At 43.1% G+C, this 23,654-nt stretch overlaps 1 protein-coding gene across 1 annotated transcript in view; it reads right to left on the minus strand.

Moving 5' to 3' along the window:
• rps6ka1 (ribosomal protein S6 kinase a, polypeptide 1) overlaps nt 1-23,654 on the minus strand; it is a 110,955-nt gene that overhangs the window by 80,076 nt on the left and 7,225 nt on the right. Inside the window, exon 2 of the mRNA XM_024429724.2 lies at nt 15,919-15,966. Coding sequence (XP_024285492.2) covers nt 15,919-15,966 — 48 coding nt within the window. The remainder of the gene's footprint in view (nt 1-15,918; nt 15,967-23,654) is intronic.

Below are 23,654 nucleotides of genomic sequence, written 5' to 3' on the forward strand. Positions count from 1 at the left end.
CACATAAAGGCACTCCACATTGACGCCCCCTGAAGCCATCGTAGTGTGGATCATGGAGACAGAATAATCATAGAGGACAGCCTAGCTGGAGAGGCTGTGCTTCCCCAAGCTGATCCAAGACCAGAAAATGTCTGTCCCTCCCTCTCTTTCTCTCCTCCTGAGGTTTGCAGACACCGACTCATGGGTCACATGTCATGCGGCGTAACTGAGCCAAAGCTATCAGATACACCACGTGACCAGGGAAGAGAAAAACCCACTGTGTTTAAAAGTCTAAAGCATGGTGCAGTGCACTCTCCATACAGTAATCATATCAGCACAGGCCAATTTGATCACCTTAAGTTGATCACTAAAACAGCACTCGCTATAAGCGGTGTGCACGCGTGTGTAATGCTTTTGAGCCTCTGTGACAAATGTTCCCACGGAGGGTCGATTCAATTTAATTAAATTCTATTCAACAAGGTTAAAGCAACAGGGAGTGCTTGCCTTGATAGGTCAAGGCACTGCAGTCCCTTAAGACTTGAGCAGTTACTGGTTGCTTTCCTATAGAGTGCGAGGGGTTTCATAGGGACAGATGTGTTTTGTTGATAAACTAGTGGACTTCGTAATGTCCTCTACTGTCCCTTAGTTACAAGTGTTTTAGGGGAGCACCAAAAGGTTGGACACATGAGAAGACTTTGAAGATGTGAGAGTCAAAACCAAGAGGTTGGACTTCCACTTGAGACTAAATTTAACAAAGTTCAATTAATTGGAGGAGAAACTATTGATTAAAACATCAAGAAGCAGATGTTTGGAGGTTTAGTTTCCATTAAAAAAAGAGTGAGGTGAAATCCTGGTGCAATTTACCGGTCCAGCTTTCAAATGGCACTCAAGCCAGTTGCTGCCCAGGGGAAAGACAGAGCTAAAAATCAGGCAGCCAATGCAAAACATACACAAAACACGCTAGACAAAACAGACACTGTGCAAAATGCAGGGATTTACCATCCGATTAGAGAGAGATGTGATGGAGGAAGATTGAGGGAAGAGAAGTATGCTGTTCTTCCCCAGAGAAATATTCTGTGTGGTGCATGTTTTGGACGGTTTTCCTTAGATACACATTGTGTTCAATTTAATAGTGCGCGTTTTTTTCTTCACTGCTGGGTTTTCATTGATGGTCGGGGTTGAGAAAAGGTCCACCCCGTACAAGAAAAGAAAGAGTGGGAGGCCCCGGTGCACAACTGAGCAAGAGGACAATTACATTAGAGTGTCTAGTTTGAGAAACAGACAAGTCCTCAACTGGCAGCTTCATTAAACAGTGCCCGCAAAACACCAGTCTCAACATCAACAGTGAAGAGGCGACTCCGGGATGCTGGCCTTCTAGGCAGAGTTGTAAAGAAAAGGCCATATCTCAGACTAGCCAATAAAAATAAAAGATTAAGATGGGCAAAAGAACAGACACTGGACAGAGGAACTCTGCCTAGAAGGCCAGCATCCCAAAGTTGACGCTTCACTGTATAAATGCATTTGATTGATTGTTTCTGTCTATTTTGAGCCTGTAATTGAACCCACAAATGCTGATGATCCAGATACTCAACTACTCAAAAAGGCCAGTTGTAGTGCTTCTTTAAAATCAGCACTACAGTTTTCAGCTGTGCTAACAAACTCAGCAAAAAAGCAACGTCCCTTTTTCAGCACCCTGTCTTTCAAAGATAATTCGTAAAAATCCAAATAACTTCACAGATCATTGTAAAGGGTTTAAGCACATTTTCCCATGCTTGTTCAATGAACCATAAACAAATCATGAACATGCACCTATGGAACAGTCGTTAGGACACTAACAGCTTACAGACGGCAGGCAATTTAGGTCACAGTTATGAAAACTTAGGACACTAAAGTGGCCTTTCCACAGACTCTGAAAAAGACCAAAAGAAAGGGTCCCTGCTCATCTGTGTGAACGTGCCTTAGGCATGCTGCGAGGCGGCATGAGGTCTAAAGATGTGGCCAGGGCAATAAATGGAAATGTCCATACTGTGAGATGCCTAAAACAGCGCTACAGGGAGACAGGATGGTCAGCCGATCGTCCTCGCAGTGGCAGACCAAGTGTAACAACACCTGCACATGTTCGACTGTATCGATCCGCACACCTGCGGGACAGGTACAGGATAGCAACAACAACTGCCCGAGTTACACCAGGAACGCACAATCCCTCCATCAGTGCTCAGACTGTCCGCAATAGGCTGAGAGAGGCTGGACTGAGGGCTTGTAGGCCTGTTAGGCAGGTCCTCACCAGACATCACTGGCAACAACGTCGCCTATGGGCACAGACACACCGTCGCTGGACCAGACAGGACTGGCAAAAAGTGCTCTTCACTGCCGAGTCGCTGTTTTGTCTCACCAGGGGTGATGGACGGATTCTCGTTTAACGTCGAACGAATCAGCGTTACACCGAGGCCTGTACTCTGGAGCGGGATCGATTTGGAGGTGGAGGGTCCGTCATGGTCTGGGGCAGTGTGTCACAGCATCATCGGACTGAGCTTGTTGTCATTGCAGGCAATCTCAACGCTGTGTGATACAGGGAAGACACCCTCCTCCCTCATGTGGTACCCTTCCTGCAGGCTCATCCTGACATGACCCTCCTGCATGACAATGCCACCAGCCATTCTGCTCGTTCTGTGCGGGATTTCCTCCAAGACAGGAATGTCAGTGTTCTGCCATGGCCAGCGAAGAGCCTGGATCTCAATCCCATTGAGCACATCTGGGACCTGTTGGAACGGAGGGTGAGGGCTAGGGCCATTCCCCCCGGGTAACATCTCACAGCAAGAACAGGCAAATCTGGTGCCACACCAGATATTGACTGTTACTTTTGATTTTGATCCCCCCCTTTGTTCTGGGACACATTATTCAATATCTGTTAGTCACATGTCTGTGGGACCTGTTCAGTTTATGTTGGTTGTTGAATCTTATGTTCATACAAATATTTACACGTTAAGTTTGCTGAAAATAAATGCAGTTGACAGTGAGAGGACGTTTATTTTTTTGCTGAGTTTAATTGCAAAAGGGTTTTCTAATGATCAATTAGCTAATTAAAGATAATCATTTTAAAAGGCTAACACAACATGCTATTGGAACACAGGAGTGACGGTTGCTGATAATGGGCCTCTGTACGCCTATGTAGATATTCCATTAAAAAAAAAAAACATCTGCCATTTCCATGCAACAAAGTAATTTACAACATTAACTAATGTCTACACTATTTCTGATCAATTTTGTGTTATTTTAAATGGACAAAAGAAATGTGCTTTTCTTTAAAAAACAAGGACATTTCTAAATTACCCCAAACTTTTGAACGCTTGTGTATAATACCCATGTCCTTGTTCAACCACGACTCTGAGAAATAGGATATTACAGTTCCTCAGATCACAGTGATAGGATGGTCTCAAACAGAGCTCGTCCAGTTCATTCTCCAGTGACTACACGTTCGACAATAGAACGGAGGGCAGCGCCGGTTTATCCACTCGCCAAAGTAGTCTTGTCAGGCATCCCACACGACAGCCTCCGTGTCTTTCGCCACCGACTCAAAGTAGAAACCCTCATCCAAATCGAGGTTAGTGAACGCTGTTCTGATGTCCAGAGGCTCTTTTCGTTCATCGGAGACGACGGCGGAAACATTGTGTCCAGAAAAAGTTCAGATCAGATCAACAAAAAAAATAGCTCGTAAACCGGCTGTTATTCCCTTCAGCGCCACAAAGTCATAGAATGTTCTCTCGGCTACCGCGCGGCAAGTGGTACCGCAGTGCCAAGTCTGGGACCGAAAGGCTCCTGAACAGCATCTACCCGCAAGCCATAAGACTGCTAAACAGTTAATCAAATGGCTACACAGACCATCTGCATTGACTCACTGTACTCCACTCACACATACTACGCTGACACTCAAAACACATGCATATTGACGCCACACACACACACACACACACACACACACTCACTCACATACGCTGCTGTTACTCTGTTCATTATATATTCCGATTGCCTAGTCACTTTTACCCCTACCTACATGTACATATTACCTCAATTTCCTCGTACCCCTGCATTACCGGTACTCTTTGTATATAGCTTCGTTGTGTTACCATTTCCTTTTTTAATATAGAGAAATTCTTACTTTTTAGCTCTGCATTGTCAGGAAAGGGCTCTTAAGTAAGAATTATGGTAAAGTTGTTTAATTTTGCGCATGCAAAAATTTGATTCGATTTAGTGACACACAACGGGCTGCTAACTGGGGACTCCCATTATGAATGCAGGCCTGGATTATTTCCAGAATTAACATCCATCCACATGGCCCCCACAGGAGACCCAGAGGTCAGTGAGAAAAATCATATAATCTCCAATCCCCCACCTACACACAATCAACCCATCATACTTGTAAATATTTAAATCACTAACAGAATGTCTCAATGCAAAAACACCCATATGGGGAGCGCTTTCCGGAGCCTTCGAATCGTAAAGACGTTTATACATGCCAGGAAGACACAGACTCGAGGACGCACAGACGCGGAGCTAATCCTGATGGAGACAATTCAGTGGAAATTCTGTGGAACGTGGGATCACAACCTGCTTGGTTTTGTATACTCTAATCCCAATGTGGAGAGGCAGGCACTCCAGAGCCCCCCCGTTGACACTGCTGAGCAAACTGCCACAAAACGGGCCAGGCTGCTGCAAAAATGTATGGCACTGCGCCCCGGCCCACGTGCATTTCTAAATGCTGTGTGTGACCTCAAAGAGCTCTCACTTGACTGGCGGAAAGTGATATCAAAAAGCCCCGGCTCTTCCTAAACTGCAGCAGGCAGCCAAGCCTTAAAAACACAGCCAGGGTCCGGCTAGCAGAGCCAATGGAAACTAAAAACCCATTACACCACATTAGGAACTTTACTAATCTAATTGTCACCAATGGAAAAATCATTACCACCCCAAAGCCCCCTCCACGCCTGAAAGGTATGACTGAAAGTCAGAGACGCACATGCACCCACACACAGACCAAACACTTAGGTGGGGATGGCATTCCCCACCTTTTACTAAGCAACTAAGGGCACCCGAGTGGCGCAGCGGTCTAAGGCACTGTATCGCTGTGCTAGAGGCATCACTACAGACCCTGGTTTGATCCCGGGCTGTATCAAATCAAATCTTTGTAATCGGCGCACGTGACTACAGGTCTATCAATGTCAACAGTGAAGGGGCGACTCCGGGATGCTGGCCTTCTAGGCAGAGTTTGTCTGTCCAGTGTCTGTGTTCTTTTGCCCATCTTAATCTTTTATTGGCCAGTCTGAGATATGACTTTTTCTTTGCAACTCTGCCTAGTGTCACCTCTTCACTGTTGACATTGAGAATGGTGTTTTGCAGGTACTATTTAATGAAGTTGCCAGTTGAGGCCTTGTGAGGCGTCTGTTTCTCAACTAGACACACATGTACTTGTCTTGCTCAGTTGTGCACCGCGGCCTTCCACTCTTTCTATTCAGGTAAGTTTGCGCTGTTCTGTGAAAGGAGTAGTGCACAGCGTTGTACGAGATCTTCAGTTTCTTGGCAATTTCTCGCATGGAATAGCCTTCATTTATCAGAACAAGAATAACCTGACCAGTTTCAGAAGGGCTTGGTTTCTAGCCATTTTGAGCATGTAATTGAACACACAAATGCTGACGCTACAGATAATCAACTAGTCTAAAGAAGGCCAGTTGTATTGCTACATTAATCAGCACCAACAGTTTTCAGCTGTGCTAACATAATTGCAAAAGGGTTTTCTAATGATAAATTAGCTTTTAAAAAATGATAAACTTGGATTAGCTAACACAAATTGCCATTGGACACAGGAGCGACGGTTGCTGATAATGGGCCTCTGTAGATATTCCATTAAAAAAAAAATCTGCCTTTTCCAGCTAGAATAGTCATTTACAACATTAATGTCTACACTGTATTTCTGATCAATTTGATGTTCTTTTAAAATGGACAAAAAACAAAAAGTAATTTTCTAAGTGACCCCAAACTCTTGAACGGTAGTGTAGTTGTTTCTTTTGTCCAGGTTGGGAAAGGGCAGTGTGGAGTGCAATGGAGATTGCATCATCTGTGGATCTGTTGGGGCGGTATGCAAATTGAAGTGGGACTAGGGTTTCTGGGATGATGGTGTTGATGTGAGCCATGACCAGCCTTTCAAAGCACTTCATGGCTACAGACGTGAGTGCTACGTGTCGGTAGTCTTTTAGGCAGGTTACCTTAGTGTTCTTGGGGACAGGCACTATGGTGGTCTGCTTAAAAACATGTTGGTACTACAGACTCGGACAGGGAGAGGTTGAAAATGTCAGTGAAGACATTTTCCAGTTGGTCAAGACATGCTCCCAATACAAGTCCTGGTAATTGGTCTGGCCCTGTGGCCTTGTGAATGTTGACCTGTTTAAAAGGTCTTACTCACATTGGCTGCGGAGAACGTGATCACACAATCTTCCGGTACAGTTGGTGCTCTCATGCATGTCTCAGTGTTATTTGCCTCGAAGCGAGCATAGAAGTAGTTTAGCTTGTCTGGTAGGCTCGTGTCATTGGGCAGTTCTCGGCTGTGCTTGTAGGGTGCTTCCATATCGGGCATTAATATGAGAATGACCCTTAAATGCATTTAGGACCATATTTTAATTTTTGGGTTCCCAGGTGCACGTTTTCAATCACCAGGTGCACGGATGTATAGGGTCCCCCATGGATAAAAGGTCCGTATTAGGGTGCTCCCATAGCGGGCATGACTTTTTGGAACACCGCTCATGTAATTTTAGGTTCCCAGGTGCACGTTTTCAATCACCAGTTGCACGAAAAAAAAAAAAAATATTAAACCTTCCATAAATCACTCAGGGCGGGCCCCCATTGATAGAGGGCCGTAGTAGGGTGCTTCCATAGCGGGCATGGGTATCTGGAACACCGTTAAGTCATTTAGAACCGTATTTTAACTTTTGGGTTACCAGGTGCCTATTTTCAATCACCAGGTGCACGGCTGTGAAAAGTGGGGACTCTGTCATTTTTTCGACCGATTTCTGAAATTTTCAAAAAATGATTAAAAATACTTCCCGAAGGGCCAGAGGTCCCAAATTTCGTGTCATACCCTCTCTCGTGATGGGCAACAATTCCAGCATATAAAAAAGATTTCGCATCCACAGGCACCTATGTTTCTGGTAGAATTCACTTTTTCCCAAAAACGTAAATCACGATTTTCTATTAAAATGTTTTATACAAAAACGTTTTTAATTAAATGGAAATGCTCGTCTATTTGTGCCCTTTCGTGCAAAAAACGCCCCATCCAAGCCCTGCCCCATTCGACGAGCATCAGAGCCGGTGTAGTACGATTTGATCTTAGCCCTGTATTGACGCTTTGCCTGTTTGATTCGTCGAAGGGCATAGCGGGATTTCTTATAAGCTTTCAGGTTAGAGTCGCGCTCCTTGAAAGAGGCAGGTCTAGATTTTAGCTCAGTGCGGATGCTGCCTGTAATCCATGGCTTCTGGTTGGGGTATGTACGTACAGTCATTGTGGGGACGACGTCATCAATGCACTTATTGGCGAAGCCAATGACTGATGGTGTACTCCTCAATGCCATCGGAGGAATCCTGGATCATATTCCAGTCTGTGCTAGAAAAACAGTCCTGTAGTTTAGCATCTGCTTCCTCTGACCACTTGTTTATTGATCTAGTCACTGGTGCTTCCTGCTTTCATTTTTGCTTGTAAGCAGGAATCAGGAGTATAGAATGGTCAGATATGCCGAATGGAGGGCGAGGGAGAGCTTTGTATAAGTCTCTGTGTGTGGAGTATAGGTGGTCCAGAGTTCTTTTTCCTCTGGTTGCACATTTAACATGCTGCTAGAAATGTAGTAAAATGGATTTAAGTTTCCCTGCATTAAAGTCCCCGGCTACTAGGAGTGAGCGTTTTCTTGTTTGCCTACAGCGGAATACAGCTCATTAAATGTGGTCTTAGTGCCAGCCTCTGACTGTGGTGGTATGTAAACAGCTACAAAGAAAACAGATGAAAACTCTCAGTAGGTAGTGTGGTCTACAGCTTATCATGAGATCCTCAGGCGAGCAATAGCTCGAGACTTACTTAGATATCGTGCAACGCCACCCCTCGTCTTACCAGACGCCACTGTTCTATCCTGCCAGTACATCGTATAACCGTGAAGCATAAGATGTTAGTTTTTAATGTATCCTCCGCGTCGGGCTCGTCAGAGCCGTGAAAGGAAAAAGAGGATTCTGCTAGTCCGTGGTGAGTAATCGCAGTCCTGATGTCTAGAAGTTACTTTCGGTCATAAGAGACCCTATAGGGTGGCGCACAATTGGCCCAGCGTCGTCCTGGTTAGGATTTGGCCGGTGTAGGCCGTCATTGTAAATAAGAATTTGTTCTTAACTGACTTGCCTAGTTAAATAAAAGGTTAAACAAATAAAAATACACTGCTTGGTATATTTGTCCTTAGATTCTAGCAACAAGATGGTAAGCAATTAACCTATAACAACTTGTGTCTTATACAAGTTGAACAGCCTTGAAGTAAAGTACAGTAAATATCCTTGTTCGTTTTCCTTCAACAATAGAACAGGATGCTAGTGTTCCTGAGCCACAATATCAGCTACATTGCATTATTCAACTGAGAAAGGAACTTTTCCCCCCATCTTCTTGACCCCTTATAGACCTTATCAAATATTAATACAACCACATCTTTACAAAAGGTTTCCTGTTCTCTCGGGTTCATCCACTGTAAAGATAACCTGAGACAGAAACCTTAGGGGTGAGATAGAAACTTTAGTAGTAATAGTAGAAATCTTAGGGGAAACCCCAAAGGTCACCTTGACACAGATTAAGTTTAAGTGCTGAATTTTAAAAGCTTGCACACCGATGCTTTTTAGTCCAGGACTAGGATTAATCTGTGTCCGGGAAACTGGCCCTATAAGTAAAAAAAACAATTAAAAAAAATATATACATTTTTTTTTTTTTTTTTTTAATCGAACAATACCTAATCCCAAATCCAAACACATTCCAGTCGATGGGCTCATTTTGAACCCACAAGACGACAGTTCTTTATAGCACCTTGAAAATGAAAACCCCAAAGGGGATTTACACCAAAATGCCAGCCAGACATGGTGACATATTTAAAACGGCCTTGTCACAGAGAAGTATTTCCTCTCGACTCGCTCAGTGAGCGTGTGTGTTTTCGTTTTACTACACTTGTGAAGACCAGAAGTCTTCAAAAAAAATAGTAAGCCAAAGGAGCCAAGTGAGGACGTTTGGCTGGTCCTAAAAAATGAAAAAGGATATTTTAGGTTTAGGATTATGTTTAGGGTTAGAACTAGGAGTTAAAAGTTAGGGTTTAGGGAAAATAGGATTTTGAATGGGAATCAATTGTTGGTCGTCAAAGTATAGTAATACACAAGAGTGTGCGTGCGAGCGCATTTTACAGGAAGGTCCCTAGTTTGAATCCTTGAGCCGACTAGATGAAAAATCTGTTGATGTGCCAACGAGCAGGGAACTTGACCCCAATTGCTCCTGTAAGTCCCACTGGATAGGAGTGTCTGCTAAACAACTCAATCAAATCAAATCCGGAATAATTCAATTATGAGCCTATTTCAGCACAGCCTGGGTTGTCATTGGCACCGTCTTTTATTGAATACCATGAAAACAAAGCCAGACAGCTATACCAAGCAACAGACCAGCCCTGCAGCTAAACATACAGTGCAGCTGTGTTAAGATGTATTTTCTCAAAAGAATGATATTGTTGCCGTTGCATATTGTTGCAGTCACACTTCATTGTAAAGAAAAAAAGTTTATTTTAATTTTTTTACAAACATTCAATTATATTATATTATAATTTTTAAAAAGCAGCATTTTTTATCTGTAGTAAATATCCCCTAAAATATTACTCAATATACATTAGCTATGCCAACTTTACATCAAATGCCACAATTCCACAGCCATTGTCATAACATAATGCTGTCTCTTCAGTCCTGCTACAGAGAAAATGGCTAGGTAATATAATTTGCTGCTCAGCCCAGACCTCATAGGACTGCTCATTTCCCAATCTCCCATCAGATGTCATGTCTTAATTGCCTCTATTGCACTAGAATAAAAGCTCCTTAAATCTTTTTAAGTTACAGGAGAGAGAGACATTTTAAATCCTTCTAAAGCTTATTTGGCGCAACTCTCATAGAGAGGAAAGGACTAGGCCAGGAGTTTCTCCTGGTCACAAAATATGGTAAGTAAAAAACCCTTGCTCTAATTGTGCCCTAAGTTTTATGCCCATCATTAGCCAACCAACAAATTGGCAACATGGGCACGAGGCAGCACAGGAGTGATTTTAGAACAATATATATATATATATATATATATATATATATATCTATATCTCTACTGTCCACTGCCTTTGACACCATGAGAAACAGATCCTCCTCACCAACCTCTCATGGCTGGGCATCTCAGGGTGTGCACTCTTGGTTTACTGCTCTACTTGGCAGGACTCTCCTACCAGGTGGTGGAGAGGGTCCCTGTCTGCACCATGTGGTCTCATTACTGGTGTCCCTCAGGGCTCGGTACTAGGTTCTCCCTTGTTCCGTTTTGGGCATAGTCTCTTGATTCTGTCATGTCCTCACATGGATAATTGTGTCTGTTAAATGACAAAACTAACATCTAAAATGGTAGCTTGCATGTTTCCATGCATTTCACTTTCAGCTATCAAAGAGCTCTATATCCATGTTAACATGCTCTGCACCAACGACTCCTTACTATAGTGTAGGCTACCAACAGGAATCAAGCTTAAGCCCAATGAGAAACAGAAGGCTGCCCACCTTTCCTGTGCGCCCTTTGTTCCACTAACAGGCTGGGGAGGCGTGGGAGAGACAACGGAGGGCCAATTAGTTATGAAAATGGGACGGTGTGGCTAAGTGTGATGGTGTGAAAGTGTAGACGAGTCATTATAGACCTTTCACTTACCACTACTCAAGGCCTAGGGATAATTACCCAGTCCTCCTTTCCCGAGCCTAATTCGCACGAGGGCCAACCGCAACAATACTGGGCTGTCTTGGATCATTTCTTTTCATATCGTTTTTTCCAGCATGGTTCCAGCAACTATGGTGGGTGCGTAACCAGGCCAGCCCAGTACAGCTATGCTTGGCTCAGTATTGTGAAAAGTATAGCTGCCTGGGATTCCTGGATCTAGAGCTATTTATTCCCTATGTTGTCCCTGTGGAGGGCCAGGCATGAGGGAGCTAGGTATGCTTAATGGGATGCATTATCGGACTGGTTCATTCTAACAGGTTTCCCATTGATCTCGCCCACGCTCCCGTTACAGGATGGTGCCTTTAGTCTGGATGATTATCTGTCCCCGACATCAAGACTGGATATTCATCCATGCGTCTTGATATGGGCAATTCTATGGTAACGGAATTGTGCTGACACCACAGACATTAAAGTGTGCCATATTGCTGAATTAATCTGAATGGGACCAACAACAAAAAAATCACGAAGGATCATAGTGAAAGATGCCGTAACTAGCAAAATATCATGGTTGATGTAGTCATTTTCATCCTGCCGGAGAGAGAGTCAACCTTAATATGGAGCCTCCTCTTTTTTGGTTATTGAACTACACTAAGTGAATTGGATTTACAACCAGTTACAGAATTTCATCATGGGTCCCTGATCTGTACTAAAAAGAAATGCATAATTATGGATATTACTCTTCATGGTGACGTATCCTACATTAGTAAACAAAAAGGGTATGAATAGGCAATATCCTCCTTTGCATACTTGGGTATTATTCTACAAACTGGCTATTTTAATGTGCCCTGCCCCAAAACAAGACCAAATTTGATTGGTTCAGATTTTGTCCAGTCCTGGCCAATCATTGTCCAGTCCTGGCCAATATAATATAGTTCACTACAGTACAGTAGAGTTCAGTACAGTATACTCAACTCACCTGTGCTCTGCTGTACTGCACATAGACGTCTAAGATTGGTTAAGATCTGGTTCGGTCTAAACATCTATATTTTGGGCCAAATCAAGGCCAGTCAAATCAACATCTGTGGACCTTGCAATTAAAGCAGGTCCGGACCATAACAAACAAAACAAAAATCTGTGGACGTTGAAATCGAGGCCAGTGCAGACTGACCAAATTTCCACTACTTTTGAACGTCCACGGAGGTCCGGGATCGGTAAGGATGCGGATTACAGTAAATGGAAAGTGAGGGGGCTCATGGGTAGGTGTCAGTAAGAGCCGGGAGAGGTGACGTTAACTGGAAAGCGAGAGAAAGGGAGAAGAGGCAGAGAGAGCGGGAGGGAGGGGTTGTCCAGAATGTTTTAACTCTTGCTTTGACCACCAGATAAAAGAGTATGAAAACTGTAATGGGCTAAACATAACAGTATGGAGGTGGAAGGGAGGACTGTAGGAGGTGACCCAACTGTGGTTTGTGACTACTATTTCCCATTGTAGATCATTCAATTGCAGTAATTGTTCGTTTTTTTCTGAAATTCTGTCAAATATGTTAATAGTATTGAGTTTTAATCACTTAATTCATAAACCAAATAGATCTCAGTAAAAACATTAACTATTTGGTAGGTCTACCAATTACTTCTCAACTTTCATTATCCTCCCTCTTCACGAGGGAGCACAATTAGGAAACGTCTTCAAGATACACTACATGACCAAAAGGATGGGGACACCTGCTCGAACATCTCATCCGAAAATTATGGTGTGTGTCCCCCCTTTGCTGCTATAACAGCCTCCACTCCTCTGGGGAGGCTTTCCACTAGATGTGGAACATTGCTGCAGGGACCTGCTTCCATTCAGCCACAAGAGCATTACGGAGGTTGGGCACTGATGTTGGCTGATTAGGCCTGGTTCGCAGTCAGCGTTCCAATTCATCCCAAAGGTGTTTGAATGGGTTGAGGTCAGGGCTCTGTGCAGGCCAGTCAAGATCTTCCACACCGTTCAACAAACCATTTCCGTGTGGACCTCGTTTTGTGCACGGGGGCGTTATCATGCTAAAACAAGAAAGGGCCTTCCTCGAACAGTTGCCACAAAGTTGGAAGCACACAATCACCTAGAAGGTCATTGTATGCTGTAGTGCAAACCCGTACAATGAAAAACAGCCCCAGACCACTATTCCTCAACCACCAAACTTCAGTTGGCACTACGCATCGGGGCAGGTAGCATTCTCCAGGCTGTATCACATCCGGCCGTGATTGGGAGTCCCATAGAGCGGGCACACAATTGGCCCAGGTAGGTCATCATAAATTAGAATTTGTTCTTAACAGACTTGAGTTTTATTTTTTTATTAAAAAGTTTAATGAAAAATAAATTATCCTGGCATCCGCCAAACCCAGATTCGTCCGTCCGGACTGCCAGATAGTGAAGCATGATTCATCACTCCAGAGAACGCGTTTCCACTGCTCCAGAGTCCAATAGCAGCGAGCTTTACGCAACTTCAACCGACGCTCGGCATTGCGCATGGTGATCTTAAGCTTGTGTGCGGCTGCTCGGCCACAGAAACCCATTTCATGAAGCTCCAGACAAACAGTTATTGTGCTGACAAGGCTTCCAGAGGCAGTTTGGTACTCGGTAGTGAGTGTTGCAACTGAGGAATTGTTTTTTGCGGTGCGTGCTTGAGCACTATGCGGCCCCATTCTGAGAGTTTGTGGCTTACCACTTCGCTGCTGAGCCGGTTGCTGCTCCTAGACGTTTCCACATCACAATAACAGCACTTATAGTTGACTGGGACAGCTTTAGCAGGGCAGAAATTTGTAGGACTGACTCATTGGAAAGGTGGCACCCTATGACAGTGCCACATTGAAACTCACTGAGCTCTTCAGTAAGGCCTTTGATTATTCTATATTTATATACACACACACACACACACACACACACACACACACACGTCTTGATTTCTCAAAACAGAAAATAAGCTTTCATTTGACATACACCTATGAACTTCACATTGGTGCTCATGGGTCCTTTTACATGGAAATACTCAGATCCAATCAATCAATCAATCCTATTCTACCTGTATGTCAATTGATACTCCATTAAAAATCACTCAATTCTATTGACTGCCCAATCTACCAATGTATACTACCGTTCAAAAGTTTGGGGTCACTTAGAAATGTACTCATTTTTGAAAAAAAAAGCATTTTTTTTGTCCATTAAAATAATATCAAATTGATCAGAAACACATTGTCGATATTGTTAATGTTGTAAATTACTATTGTAGCTGTAAACGGCTGATTTTTTATGTAATATCTACATAGGTGTACAGAGGCCCAGTATCAGCAACCATCACTCCTGTGTTCCAATGGCACGTTGAGTTAGCTAATCCAAGTTTATCATTTTACAAGGCTAATTGATCATTACAAAACCCTTTTGCAATTATGTTAGCACAGCTCAAAACTGTTGTCCTGTTGAAAGAAGAAATAAAACTGGCCTTCTTTAGACTAGTTGAGTATCTGGAGCATCAGCATTTGTGGGTTCGATTACAGGCTCAAAATGGCCAGAAACAAAGCACTTTCTTCTGAAATTCATCAGTCTATTCTTGTTCTGAGAAATGAAGGCCATTATGTACTACTCCCTTCACAGAACAGCACAAACTGGCTAGAAAGAACAGTGGGAGGCCCTGGTGCACAACTGAGCAAAAGGACAAGTACATTAGTGTCTAGTTGAGAAACAGACGTCTCACAAGTCCTCAACTGGCAGCTTCATCAAATAGTACCCGCAAAACACCAGTCTCAACGTCAACAGTGAAGAGACGACTCCGGGATGTTGGCCTTCTAGGCAGAGTTCCTCTGTCCAGTGTCTGTTCTTTTGCCAATCTTAAACTTTTATTTTTATTGGCCGGTCTGAGATATGGTTTTTCTTTGCAACTCTGCCTAAAAGGCCAGCATGCCGGAGTCGCCTCTTCACTGTTGATGTTGAGGCTGGTGTTTTGCGGGTACTATTTAGTGAAGCTGCCAGTTGACGACGTGTGAGGCATCTGCATCCTTATTAGCATACTGCACACATAGCACTGATTTTCACAATACAACTGGCAATGCCTGAAAACCACTGGCGCATGACATCTTGGCAGGCTGTCATAGTCAGCCATGCTGTTAGAAGAACGCACAAATTTATTTCATAATGTCAATATGAAGATTCCTTGCAATCAATTAAATCCACTATTTCATGCAACATGTTTCGTATGTAATAGGACTGCTCAGATTATCTGCAAGTTTCCCCGTCGATAAACAGTAGAATTTGGACAATAGATTGCCGTCTGTCAATCCACAGTAGTTCTGTGTAACTCCACAAAAACACATTGCGAAGTTCAGCTCAATCACAAGTCCCATCATATTCTCCTGAGATGAAAGAGAATCGCTCGGTTCGGCTCGTTTCTCTGCATGAATAAAAATAGGGAAACAACTCAAAGAAACCAGAACGCTACATTTTCCTCTAGTACAGGACTGGAGAGGAATGGTGTGCCTGAGAGTAATCACATTTCAGTGAGACAATAAAATGTGCAGTAAAGCAGAAAAGGGTTTATTCATCAAGCAGTGGGCTGACATGTAAAGAAAATGTAATGTGCTATGTTCAATTTCCCTGAGAGACCCTATTATATTGACCTCAACCAAATATTGTCAACCCACCCAGCCTCATTCTGACTTAGTCTTCAGCACATTGTCAATTGATCCTCTTTTAGGATTTCCACATCCAACGTACACACAAAATATTCCTAGAACAAAGTGGTCTTCAAGAGTTCTTTTCTTTACTGGTTTTGTTGAAATCAGCAGATTAGTTATTATTTGTGACAAGGGTTAGTCTTCTAGTTCGCACTTCCCCATCTTTCCAGCACTGCGTCGTTTATTTGGTGGGCATGTGCGAGAGTGCGTGCGAGTACAAGATGTGATCAGAAGATCCCTCTTACCTTGTGCCCAGCAGGTGTGACCCCATCCTCCGTGACGCTTTGTCCATTCTGAAAAGAAACAAGAAAAAACACTGTTTCAGTGCCAAGATGGTTGCCGTGTGCGAGACAAATAGCAACCTAGAGCATCCAGTCATTACTGCTACTTTGCTCCTAAACTGACAAACCCAATAATCTACTGCAAACACTTTCCCCGTGGGTTTCGCCTGTTGAAAAGGCCAACCACTGTTATCGTCCAACAATGGATCTAGCGGAACCATTGCTAAGAGCCCTTTAAAGGAAACATGTTATCAGCCACATTATTATCAGTCTGCACATTATTTCCCAGAATGCACAGGATGGACCAGAGGCTAAAACACCGGATGAGATAATTGCTGTGTAGTTTCACAAGAGCAGACAATCTTTAAAATGTCATGATGAGAAGAGAACCAAGGCATTTGAAGACCATTACTTGAGCCTCGCCACTTTCTAGTGAAATCACACTGTCATTAAGGATAATAACCAATAAACAATAGTAACCATGTTTAAAAACTTCAGGTAGCTGGGGTGACAACAGGAGATGACGTGTAATTGACTAAATGTTTTGCCCTTAGCAGAATATATGGTGCAACAGTACAGAGTTGTGCAATATCCAACTGCCACAGGTGATTAAAAGAGTATCTCTGGAGATGTTCAATCTAAAAACAAAATACAGAGGTGTCCGTTTCTTCTGAAGCATTGCTAAACAACCTCTCTTACCCTAGCAGACCGAAATGACTTTGCTATACAGTATATTGCGTTGGAAAAAACAGAACAGTCAAACACAAAGAAAGGGGTTTTGACTAGGACTAACAGCCCCCCCCACCTTCCTCCCGGTCATGTCACAATGGAGAGCGAGGCGACGCTGAAGTCAGACTTCCTCTCCTACTCTTTTCCCTTGATGACAAAACACAGTTATTTTCTTTTAACACACACAAAACGGCAGGCAGCAGCGCCAGCCAGGACATCGATTGGACTTGAGTGGTGATAAAGTAGGGAAGAGAGCAGGGGGGGGGGAATGGCTTTTCTGAAGCACTTCCCTTGGTCTCAGGGAAGAAAAAGATCTTTACTTGTCCACGATAGTCATCTCCTCACAGATCGATTAGTGCGTTGGGCTACACAATAAATGAACATAAAATGGAAATGTTTTGTTGAGTCAGTCTCAAAGGCTGCGTTTACACAGGCAGCCCAATTCTGATATTTTCCATGAATTGGTCTTTGACAAATCAAAAATCAGCTCTTTTTGCCAATAATTGGGCAAAAGACCAGAATTGGGCTGCATGTGTAATGGCAGCCAAAAGGAACAAGAGTGAGACATTACTGCTGTGGCCTCTGCTACAAATCAGGAGCTCAAGATAGAAGTAGGATAACAGTAAAATGACAACTTGTTAGGCTATCAAGTCTAGGAAACACAATAATGAGCTTCTCAAAACCAGCCTGAGGTTTTATTAGTGCAGAAGGCAGATCAATATTTTATCAGACTTTAAAAAATAAAATAAAAAACACTGAGTGCAGTTCAACTACAAAATGTATTTTATCTAGACAATGAGATTCTAGGAAGTGACGTGCCTCACACCATTAGATTCACATCCATGGAGGTAGGACATTTTTTTGTTTGCTCCAAAATCTTAAGAAAACTTTAATGTTTTTATAAATAAATCACCACAACAAAATGGGTTGTGGATGTGATCTTGGGTTGGGCAGCATCCAGATTTCATATTTCGTCCTCCTTTTCTGACCATGCAATTTACAGTATTACTGTCTTAGGGGACACTAAAACTGCAAAAAAAAAGCCCATTGGACATCACCAGAATGCTAATAAAATTAGCACAAGTAAAAAGAGAATTTCCATAGAGGCTGCTACCTAAATATGCTAACAAGCTCAAACGAAAATAAACCAGGGCTGTCAAAGTGAACGTTAATAACGCAGGACATGTTTATCGGCGTACATTCTTTTGGTGCCGTTAATCATGTCTCGATTTCTTCACCACACGTGTTTCTGCACAAACCCCCTTTAAGTGCAGATTCCAACGCTGAACACAACTACAGTCAATGCATGTGCCTTTACAATCACTGAAAACCGTGTGCCTCTAGTCAAAAAGTTATGCCCAATATTACTGGAGCTATGATTTTTATTTACTTAATTAAACATTGGGAGCATTAATAGCTGTATGTTCGTGACTTGTGTTGTTTATGGTGAAAATGCCATTAAAAAAATTCTGATGTTCCTAATTGTGTGTTTCAAAGCATAGTATGCCTGTTACTCAATGCACTACTTTTTAAATTATTTTTTCTTCTTTTGGGCCAAATTTGATGCAAATTCAAAAATGGTGATTAAATCACAATTAAACTTGATTATTTATTTTAAAATCATTTGACAGCCCTAAGGTAAACTAATTGCAAAGACAGGCAATTCAGCTCAAAAGTTATACAAGTATAGGTAGAAGCTACCGAAAGTCATTGTTGGGTCTGAATGAAAGACATTGTACAAATGAACAAAGTTTTTGACAAAATGCTTGTCTGAAGGAAGAGCACTGGCTCTGGAGCAGCATGTGTACGTTCACGCTGTGTCTGTGTAGGGCAACGGACCTGCCTGCTCTGCGAAGATGGGTGAGGAGCAGAAAGAGGGGCCGAGAAGAGGGGGGGGGAAAAAAGACATGGAAATCAAGACGGCAGGGGCAGCTGTACAGATACTGTAACTCATCCAGAGCAATTGGACTTCTCAAACACGGCAGAAAGCTACCCCTACATGACACCCGTCACCTTGTTTATTCAGCCACTTTACTCAGCTAACTTGCCCTTAACACCTGTATACGGGTCGAAAATGGCAGATTAGGTGTTTATTAGTGCCCACATTAGAAGACAGTAACATGCTGTACTGTACATGATGCCAGAGCTCTGGCTCTGCGCTTCACAGGTCAGTATGGGTTTTGACTAACAGCCGTTCTAAACTTGAGCACCTGGCGCAAAAAGTTGTTTAATATTTCAAAAAACATTGTTACATACACCAGATAAACACTGTAAAATGTGTCTTCTTTACAGAGTCAGCCATTGCAGTTGCCCCCATCCCTCCTGCTAAATTGGGCAACTTTCGGTTGTCCGAGTGAGGGAAATGCAGTAAATTAAGAGGACTCAATGTATTTTGAAAGATGAGACATTGAGGATTCTAATAAATACAGTTTGTCGTACAAGCAAGCCAAAACACCAGTGAGTCCAAATGTGCACTTAGGTTTTATGATATGGAAATCTGATGTCAAATACAGTGTCAAAGTTAATGGCCCGAGGTGGTGAGGTATATGGCCAATATACCACGGCTAAGGGCTGTTCGTAGACGCAAAGCAACGTGGAATGCCTGGACACAGTCCTTAGTCGTGGTATATCAGGCAGGCAGGTAGTCTAGCGATTAGAGCGCTGGGCCAGTAACCGAAGGGTTGCGAGATCGAATCCCGAGCTGACAAGGTAAAAATCTATCGTTCTGCCCCTGAACAAGGCAGTTGACCTAGGAACAGTAGGTTGTCATTGTAAATAAGAATTTGTTCACAACTGACTTGCCTAGTTAAATAAAATATATACTACACCTCAGGCCATAAACATTGGCCAAACCCCCAAGGTGCCTTATTGCTATTATGGTTACCAACGTAATTAGAACAGTAAAAAAATGTTGTCATACCTATGGTATACGGTCTTATATACCACATGTCAGCCAATCAGCACTCAAACCACCCAGTCTATTTATTCATGCATGCACGCACACACACATACATGCACACATTAATCCATACAGTTGAAGACAGAAGTTTACAAACAATTAGGTTGGAGTCATTAAAACTCATTTTTCAACCACTCTACAAACAAACCATAGTTTTGGCAAGTCGGTTAGGACATCTACATTGTGCATGACAAGTAATTTTTCCAACAATTGTTTAGACAGAATATTTCACTTATTCACTGTATTATAATTCCTGTGGGTCAGAAGTTTACATACACTAAGTTGACAGTGCCTTTAAACAGCTTGGAAAATTCCAGAAAATTGTGTCATGGCTTTAGAAGCTTCTGATAGGCTAATTGACATTATTTGAGTCAATTGGAGGTGTACCTGTGGATGTATTTCAAGGCCTACCTTCAAACTCAGTGCTGCTTTGCTTCACATTATGGGAAAATCAAAAGAAAATCATCCAAGTCCTGAGAAAAAAACATTGTAGATCTCCACAAGTCTGGTTCATCCTTGGGAGCAATTTCCAAACGCCTGAAAGTACCACGTTCATCTGTACAAACAATAGTACGCAAGTATAAACACCACTGGACCACGCAGCCGACATACCACTCAGGAAGGAGACGCGTTCCGTCTCCTAGAGATGAAAGTACTTTGGTGCGAGAAGTGCAAATCAATCCCAGAACAACAGCAAAGGACCTTGTGAAGATGCTGGAGGAAACAGGTACAAAAGTATCAATATCTACAGTAAAACAAGTCCTATGTCTACATAACCTGAAAGGCCGCTCGGGAAGGAAGAAGCCATTGCTTCAAAACCGCCATAAAAAAGCCAGACTACAGTTTGCAACTGCACATGGGGAAAAACATATTTTTTGGAGAAAAGGCCTCTGATGAAACACAAATCGAACTGTTTGGCCATAATGACTATCGTTATGTTTGGAGGAAAGAGGGAGAGGTTTGCAAGCCAAAGAACATCATCCCAACCGTGTAGCATGGGGGTGGCAGCATCATGTTGTGGGGGTGCTTTGCTGCAGAAGGGACTGGTGCACTTCATAAAATATATGGCATCAGAGGATGGTAAATGATGTGGATATAATGAAGCGACATCTCAAGACATCAGTCAGGAAGTTGAAGCTTGGTCGCAAATGGGTCTTCCAAATGGACAATGACCCCAAGCATACTTCCAAAGCTGTAGCAAAAAGTCAAGGTATTGGAGTGGCCATCCCAAAGCCCTGACCTCTATCCTATAAAATTGAAAAAGCGTGTGAGAGCAAGGAGGCCTGTAAACCTGACTCAGTTACACCAGCTCTGTCAGGAGGAATGGGCCAGAATTCACCCAAATCATTGTGGGAAGCTTGTGGAAGGCTACCTGAAACGTTTGACCCAAGTTAAACAATTTAAAAACAATACACTCAATTAGTATTTGGTAGCATGTAAAATTCTGACCCACTGGGAATGTGATGAAAAAAATAAAAGCTGGTTAGGGCCAGTTTGCGCTGTTCTGTGAAGGGAGGAGGACACAGCAATTTCTCGCATGGAATAGCCTTCATTTCTCAGAACAAGAATAGACTGACAATTTTCAGAAGAAAGGGATTTGTTTCTGGCCATTTTTTGCCTTTTAAAAATAATAAACTTGGATTAGTTAACACAAGGTGCCACTGGAACACAGGAGTGATGGTTGCTGATAATGGGCATCTGTACACCTACGTAGATATTCCTTTTAAATAATTTTTTTAATCAGCCGTTTCCAGGTACAATAGTCATTTACAACATTAACAATATCTAAACTGTATTTCTGATCAATTTTATAATGGACAAAAAATATTTTATTTTTAAAAAACAAGGACAATTCTAAGTGACCCCAAACTGTTGAACGGTAGTGTGGGATTGGAAATTATGCAGACAATTACATTGATGGAAGCCAAAATCCATCTGCAATATTAAAGCTCATCTACCCCCTAATTAAAAAACAAACGGAAAAAAGTAATTGTGTGATGACGGGGATGCCGGATTGTGTTCATGAATATTCTTATGTTACTGAATGAATCCAACGTTTTTTTCAGAGTTCGATATAAACAAATGAAGCGAAAAGTACATTAAAAATAAAATACAAAATCAACAGCGTAACATTTGGATTCAGCCTCGTGTCAGGTTAACTGTTGTGGCCTTACATTTAGTCTAACAATATTCCCTTTCATTTGCTACCATGGTTATGCATTTCATATTAGTTCTGTAAGAAACATTTCAACTTAACCCTATCCACACAGGCCAATTACCAGGAGTGTAAAGTGTTAAACAGTAGCTACAAATATTCACATTCATTGAAAAACGTAAGAAATAGTTGACAGTATTGAAACACCATCCCGCGGCTTTGTCCAAATACCCCGGTATGCAAGGCATACCGCCCAAGCCTAAGGTGAACTATTCCTTTAATAAACTAAAACTGAAAGGCAAAACGTAGTTTTGAAACACTGACATAAAAATCTAATCATGGGAGGAGGGGTTTATCCACAAACAATCAGCACCTTGAGGAGGAAAGCCTACTGGTTTGGCACTCTTCCAGTTCAAGAACGCAATTCCCTACCTTCTGTGTAGACTTCCCTCTCGTTCTCACTTCTTCCCTCTACCTCATTTCTTCCCTCTACCTCCCTCCCTCCCTCCCCCTGAGGTGTGCAGTAATGTAGCAATATTCACTGGGTGTTCAGGAGATGTTGGAGCTAGAATGTGGAAGATGCTACTCCACACATTTCAGCCTCATTAGCTCCACATGGCTGATCCAAGTTGCCCAGGCAGTTAACCACGCTCTCCCCTGAGCTTCCAATCAGAGCAAACACACACAGCGCTCACACACATATGCACATTAACACTATACACTCAGACCTCCCGAGTGGCGCAGCGGTCTAAGGCACAGCATCGCAGTGCTAAAATGTTTCACTACAGACCCGTGTCCGATCTGTATCACATCCGGCCGCGATCAGGAATCACATAGGGCGGCGCAGCGTCGGAAGGGGGGGTAACTTGCCTCATCATGATCTAGCGACTCCTTGTGGTGGGCAGGGTGCCTGGAGGCTGACCTCAGCTGTCAGGTGAACAGTGTTTCCTCTAACACATTGGTACGGCAGGCTTCCAGGTTAAGCGGGCGGGTGTTAAGAGGCGCGGTTTGGCGGATCATGTTTCAGAGGACGCATGACTCGACCTTCACCTCCGGAGCCCGTTGGGGAGTTGCAGCGATGAGACAAGATCAAAATCGGGGAGAAATATTATATATACACACACACACACACACACACACACACAACCAGTCAAAAGTTTGGACACACCTACTCATTCAAAAGGTTTGTCTTTATTTTTACTATTTTCAATATTGTAAAAAATTAGTGCAGACATCAAAACTATGAAATAACACATGGAATCATGTATTAACCCAAAAAAAGTGTTAAATCAACATATATTTTACATCTTCAAAGAAGCCACACTTTGCCTTGATGACAGCTTTGCAAACCTGGCATTTTCTCAACCAGCTTCACCTGGAATGCTTTTCCCAAAACTCTAGGAGTTCCCACATACGCTGAGCACTTGTTGGCTGCTTTTCCTTCACTCTGTGGTCCAACTCATCCCAAACCACCTCAATTGGGTTGAGGTTGAGTGATTGTGGAGCCCACAAAACGTCTGTCTAGGTGTGTCTGTCTGTGCATGCGCCTGCAAGTTCCTGCCTGTGCGCGTGTGTGCCTAACCGCCCGCCCGTACCGGTCTGTGCATGCCTGTCTGCGTGCCTGCACCCCCCCTCGCTGCCTGCGTGTGCCCATGCCTGCCCCTCATGTGCGCCTGTCTGCCTAACCACCCACCCACCCCTGCCTGCTCGTTTGTGTCTGCCTTCCCATCTTTGCGGGCACGCCATCCTGCCTGCGCATGCTCGCCTGTGGCTGAGTGTGTGCCTGCACGTGCACCCACCTTCCTACCTGCGAGTGCACCCACCTTCCTACCTGCACGTACCAATGCTCGCCCACCC

The sequence above is a fragment of the Oncorhynchus tshawytscha genome, linkage group LG08, assembly GCF_018296145.1.
Source record: "Oncorhynchus tshawytscha isolate Ot180627B linkage group LG08, Otsh_v2.0, whole genome shotgun sequence".
In the NCBI taxonomy this organism is placed as follows: Eukaryota; Metazoa; Chordata; class Actinopteri; order Salmoniformes; family Salmonidae; genus Oncorhynchus; species Oncorhynchus tshawytscha.